This window comes from Dicentrarchus labrax, unplaced genomic scaffold (genome assembly GCF_905237075.1).
Source record: "Dicentrarchus labrax unplaced genomic scaffold, dlabrax2021, whole genome shotgun sequence".
NCBI classification, from domain to species: Eukaryota; Metazoa; Chordata; class Actinopteri; family Moronidae; genus Dicentrarchus; species Dicentrarchus labrax.
This window is the reverse complement of record NW_026136705.1, coordinates 18,124,031-18,130,346: the sequence shown is the minus strand read 5'-3', so window position 1 is coordinate 18,130,346 and position 6,316 is coordinate 18,124,031. Positions and strand designations below refer to the sequence as shown.

General features: G+C 41.7%; 1 protein-coding gene across 1 annotated transcript; it reads right to left on the bottom strand.

The window, feature by feature from the left end:
* Positions 1–592: 592 nt before the first annotated feature.
* rab38b (RAB38b, member of RAS oncogene family) lies at positions 593–6,153 on the bottom strand. Its single transcript, XM_051402234.1, has 3 exons — positions 5,768–6,153; positions 3,773–4,050; positions 593–2,123 (listed from the first exon to the last, which is right to left on the bottom strand). The coding sequence occupies exons 1-3, from the start codon at positions 5,994–5,996 to the stop codon at positions 1,974–1,976; spliced, it is 657 nt and encodes a 218-aa protein (XP_051258194.1). The 5' UTR covers positions 5,997–6,153; the 3' UTR covers positions 593–1,973.
* Between the last annotated feature and the right edge of the window lie 163 nt (positions 6,154–6,316).

Below are 6,316 nucleotides of genomic sequence, written 5' to 3'. Positions count from 1 at the left end.
ACACTAGAAACTGCTGTATTGAGAGAAGACAAAGAGTTTTTAAGGATAAGAAACAATAACGAAGGATGGAACGGAGTGGGAGAGGAGAAAAGATGAGGTAAAAAAAGGAACAAGGACATGGAGTGGAAAAAAAATATGTGTGTGTATGTATGAGTGTGTGTGTGTGCATCTGTGTCTGTGTGGTTGTGAGAACAGCGAGAAATAGCTTCACACAGACGTTAGAGGATACCCATAAAAAAGACTTGATCTAGTTACCATGGATACAGAGGGTTCGACTTTGGCAAATGAACTCATGAGAATGTCCAGTTTACATCCAGACAATCAACACATTTTATCTCTGATGAAGAAAAATAACACACATACACAAATTAGCCAATTATATATATATATATATATATATATATATATATAAATTATAGTTTTATTGTCATGTTGTCTCAAAAAATCACTTTGTTGCAGCCAAATATCGTAGTTATGACAGCAAACTTTAGAGAGAAGGACAACCACTCTCTTCCATTAACTAACATGTCGGACAAGCCTTTGTCAAAAACCGGCTCAGGGAATGCACCAAGGAGGGAGTCAACAAAAGAGATTCACTTATAACAAGAGTAATTTATTAAAACTAAAGTTAACACAAATGAATAATGGAGTGTGTATATCAGAAATGTCAGCAGTGCATGGATGTGTGGTTAATTTGATACGGAGGCGCAAACCACAAGAAAGCAATGCAGGGTGGGTGTAAGCTATAGGAAGGGAAAGACAGGAGGAAGCACAAGGAGCAGCTTTTATAGCCTAAGGGCCCAGGTGAACTCAATCAGCTGACTACCTCCCACCCCCTGAGGCTGGCCAGAACAGTCTCCAAGCTGGTGGGAGGGGTGTCACACCTTTGATAAGAAAAACCTGACCTGCTCCAATGCAACTGCCCACTGGCCATGAAAGACGAGTTACACAAGGCAAGCTCCAGGATGTTTGTGTGTGTTTAACTCTCCCTCCCTTTGCAGCTGCTCTCCCCGACCAAGTTGTTGCTATAAATATGAATGTGTTGTTGCTTAAATTGCCTAATTAAATAAGGCTTACACAATAGTCAATTGTAGGAAAGAAGAAAGGAAAGAAGAAGCAGAATAACATAATACATTAAGCAGCATTACACTCATAAAAGCATAATGTAAATAAATAAAAATCCTAATAAAAAAAGTAATGCATGTGCAAAATTCACATAATTACACAATGGCCATCCACTAAAACGGGTCAATACTGCTTTCTTTGGCTTTTGCAGACGGTAAGGGAAGCTTGAGTGTCTCCCACAGTTATTTTCAGTTCATGTAGAGGTAAAGGTAAATAGAGGGAGGACAGCAATACTTGCAATACTTGCAATACTTGCTTGAAATGTTGAAGATCAGATTTAAGTTGAACAAAACTCCTGTTTTCATTCTGTCATCACTGCACACCTTCGGATGTGTTGCATCAAGCATGCTGGGAGGATTTAGTCTTCTTGTTCAGTTTGGTCAGGCAGATCTGTGCCACTTCCCAGTCCTTTTCCAGGTGAACTTGTCTTCAAAGAGAACATAATCTTGACTGGCTAAAAAGAGGCCCAAAAGGTAAGGTTGGCGGTTTGACACTTAAATGTCAAAGAGCACAGATAAGGGTATTATGGCTACCTGAAGTTGTCCTTGTTTGTCTGCCAAGAACTTTAAACTCACAGTCTTACAAGTTACCAAAACTCTATTAAATAAATATGCAACTTCTGAGTCCATGTGATTTTAGTTTGCAAGCTCTGGTTTGCTTGTAATTGGGCACTGAGAACACAAACAAACCACAGACATGCAGCAAACTAAAGTCTTCAACTCCTGTTTGGACCAAAGAAGCCAAACAGTACTGCAGGTCTGGCTTAGAAGGTCTTGTGGTGTGCCTGTCCCTCTTTGTCCTTCTGTGTCTCCATTCTGTATGGTTCCCCCAATCGCTCCCTCCTTTCATTATTTGAAACAGCCAGAGCAGCTCATCTGCCTGTTGGAGTCTAGCTGAGGTGAGATGGTGTCTGGTACCACGCTTTTCAGGATGTCATTCTCTGTGGCCATGATGTGCTTGACCAGGAAGTTTGCAGCTTCAGATATGTTGAGGTTGTCCTTAAGGAGAGAGAAAATTACACTTAAGTATGGCTCTATAATATGTTTTTACTTCTCTTTTAAATTTAGACAGTTTCATTATTTCTTTGCAGTTTTATTTGTAATTACATAACTTGTATGACATTTTGATTGTTTATATTATTGCACCATACAAATGAGAAAGGAGAATAAAAAACTATTTTAAGTAAACAATGTAAACATATTATGTACATTTGGAAAAGTTCTTTAAAAGCACATAATGCTCCAGCTCAGTAGACATCCAGTGGCTGACCTAGAATGTTCAAAATGTGGGTAACTAGAATGCTATTACCTTCATGTGAACAACACCACGTGTGCAACTTAATGTGTTTGAAACCATTTCATATGAATGCTGTAAACATTTTTTCTAACTGCTACCAAAGGAGGATGTGTAGGTCTGTTTGCGTAGCCACCCTCTGACACCTCTGGCTGAACCTGCACCTCATAACCTTTGACTTTTGAGAATGTTGAGTCTTGATGCCACAAGAATGGCAGCACACTTATGCAGCAACACATTAGTGTCAACAGAGGATGTGTGAATGAAGACATCTGTAGAATTTATAGCTATTTTTAAGTACTGTTTTTGGATCATTAAGGTCCATCCTTACAAACACATCCTATAAAGAAAATAATTATTCAAACCCATATCAGTACACTTTACGTTCTAGTCAAAACCCCAGTGTCTCTTAGCATACTGTGTATATCATAACTATGGGGAAATATGTGGAGCATAAAATATCTAGAATTATATATATTATGTATATTATATATATGTGATGTGGTCAAATACGTTTTGTGTAACTATGAATATACTCAAGTAAATAATTTATTCAATAAAGGCAGAAAAAAAACAGTTAACAATCCTCTAATACTTTTAACTTTTCACTTCAGTAACTTGTTCTGACCCCGCTTTGTAAATTTATCTCACAGAGCCACTTTCCATGAGGATATGAAATTCCAGTTGGCTCTGTGTGGATGTTTTTCACCGCCTGAAGTGACCTGAGTGGGAGATGACCTCCGCTGAGCATGTCAGCCACTCGCTGCAAAGGCAGACAATCTGGCCCCTTCATTGTCATGTTGATAATTAAAGCAATACTTCAACATTTTGGGAAATGCACTTAGAGTTATATGAGAAGATGGATATCACTGCCTGTTAAATATGAAGCTACAACCTGCAGCCAGTTAGCTTAGCTTAGCATAAAGACTGGAGACAAGGACACAACTAGCCTGGGCTCACTAATTAATAGTGTATTGTAGTCACTGTGCCCAGCACAGAAATAGACCTGCACATAACCACCAATAAAACCACAAAATTAGATTTTACACTTCAGATTTTGTACAGATATAACGTGTTAGTGAGACCAGAGATACCAGGACATAGAGTTGTTGATGTTACCTTTAGACAGAGCCAGGCCAGCTGTTTGCCCCAATTTCCAGTCATTATGCTAAGCTAAGCTAATTGTCTCCTGGCTCCGGGTTAATATTTACCTGACATCCATGAGAGTGGGATTGATATTCTCATCTAACTCTCAACAAAAAAAGCCAATAGGAGTATTTCCAAAAAGGCAGGAGTACATTTCACTTCCCACATTGCAAATGACAATAAAACCTTAACCATGCTCCGTTCTCACCTTAGCAGAGGTCTCAAACCACCCGACGAAGCCATGGTCTTTGCAGAACTGGTCCATTTTGATGCCGTTGTTGGTCAACTCCCTGCCCTGGTCACACTTGTTAGCCAGCAGCACGGTGGCAATGCTCTGTCCATCAGCCAGCATTAGTTTGGAGTCCAGGTCCTCTTTCCATTTAACGACGGCCTCAAAGGACGTGTGCCGCGTCACATCGAACACTATGAAGGCTCCCATGGCTTCACGGTAGTACACTCGTGTCATGTTTCCAAAACGTTCCTGACCTGTGATGAACAGACACACACACACACACAGAGAGTTTCATTCAATACTGTGGCGACATTGTTTTTCCCAGCCATCAGTTTGATGAGAGATTCTCATTGTTTTCCTGCATTTTTGCAGCAAAACAACTAATGCGGCTGGAATTAGGACTGCAGTTAGCAGTGCCTGCATTCCCATGAAACAGCACATTCCTGTGGTCTTATTGTCACGTTGCACTTAACCAAACGGTCAATGTGACCGCCTGTTCCTGCTGATAATAGGCCTACTTAAATAAAACCTATAATTTACCTGACCTGTAATGAAAATAAACTTTGACCTAGACCATAACCTTATTCATACGATACATTTGTGAGAATAACCGTGTGAAATGTCTGTGTTTGCATATGCATGCATGTATGTTCATCCATGCTTGTGCATTGTGCAGGGAATGGAAATTAGGTGCTTGAGGAGCGGGTTACAACAGCTGTCAACATGACATTCCCTGGGGGTGTGTGTTCTGCTGTCTAATGTGAGTACTTGTTGCTCCAAAGCTGAGCGTGTAGGCGTGTGCATCCTGCTTGTTTTACATACCATGCCCTCTCAGTAGAAAAGTTTACAAGGTTGATAAATATTAATGCGTGAGAGTCCACTTTTGGCTTTGCTAGAGATACTTCAACTACTGACAGGGACAAAATGTTGCTATTTGCCTCATGAGTAAGAGGAAATGGAAAAACTGACAGGACATGGATTGAGAGCTTCCTCCTTCCGTGTAACAGAATGATGTACAAATGATTTTCATCACTCACAACCCGGGAACCCTCATCTGCGTTGGTGTGACAGCAGTCTTGGACAGACACGCAGGTCACACATGTCAGCTGACACACTGTCATTCTATAAACTGATGGTGCAGGTTTTACATGACTACCGAGTACAACATGTCAAATTTACCACTCCATAAATTAGAACAAAGCAGAACTCTTAGTCTACCCCTACTCCACCCTAGGATGAATTGCAAGGCAGGCAGACAAGCAGATGTGACTTATAATCTCATTTGATGGATCCAAATTAACCGCTTTAAGCATGTGCCTGCATGTGTGTGTATGCACGAGTGACTGAGTGTAATGATGTTTTGTTTTTTATTTAGGCCACAATGACACTCCTGTGACTGGCCTTTAAATCTCTCTCACATGGGCACGATCACATGATGCAGCACCATACCTTGAATGAGTGACTGAATGACAGTGTGCTGGTCTCCCCTGAGGAACAATTAGTGTGTGTGTGTGCGTGTGCGTGTGTGAGTGAGTGTGTGTGTGTGTGTGTGAGAAAGAGAGAGAGAGAGAGAGAGAGAGAGAGAGAGAGAGAATACTGTTTGTGGCAGATACCAGATCTCCAGTGACAGTGCATCTTTGAGCTGTGAATGTTTCATAATTATACAACAGTCATGCCTCACTGTCAATTGGAAGATAAGCCTTATCTCCGCAAACCATCAACTTTTTCGGAACTACACACAAACAGCGTTACAACATTTTGACTTTTTTCAGAGGGTTGCTTACTTCTTGCACATTTTTAAATACAAAAACAATATATATATGCCATAAAAACTGTTCAACACACATGCCTGACACCCATCAATGAGCTGTATTGGACCCTGCTTTTGATTTACTTACTTTTGTGGCAGCAGGAGATCATAACTTTTACACTCAGAAAACACATTCTTAAACAACTTCTCCACTGTCCCACCTGCAATGTCCCACAGCTGAAGCCGGACAGTCTCAGAGTCCCAGTTCAACACCTTCAGGGCGAAGTCCACTCCGATGGTGGCCCGGTAGTTGGTGGAGTAGGTCTGGTGGATGTACCGCCTGATGATGGAGGTCTTCCCGACCCCCAGGTCTCCGATAACCAGCACCTTGTACAGGTGCTCTTTTCGGATATTCTGCATGCCGTTGGTGTGTGAAGTGTGATGGGTCATTCCACCTGTCGGATCTCGGACGCAGCAGCTTTCAGCAACTCGGGCTCAGTGTTGAGAGAGAGTTTGAGGCTTCGTCCCCCTGATCCCGTGTGTCTCCCTCTTCGTAACGGGTTAAGGGACCGCCCTCCTTGTAAGGAAGTGTGTGATCTGCTCAGGGGCAGTGCTTGGGAACTTGTGACCTCGCCTCGTCACCCTGGGGAGACGCGCAATGCAGGCACAGTAGTTCCTGTTAATATGAGCCTGGGAGTCTCCAAAATAAAACACTGCCACGTTATGTAGCCTAACTGTCAGTTATCCAAAATAAAGATGCGATGGCGTGC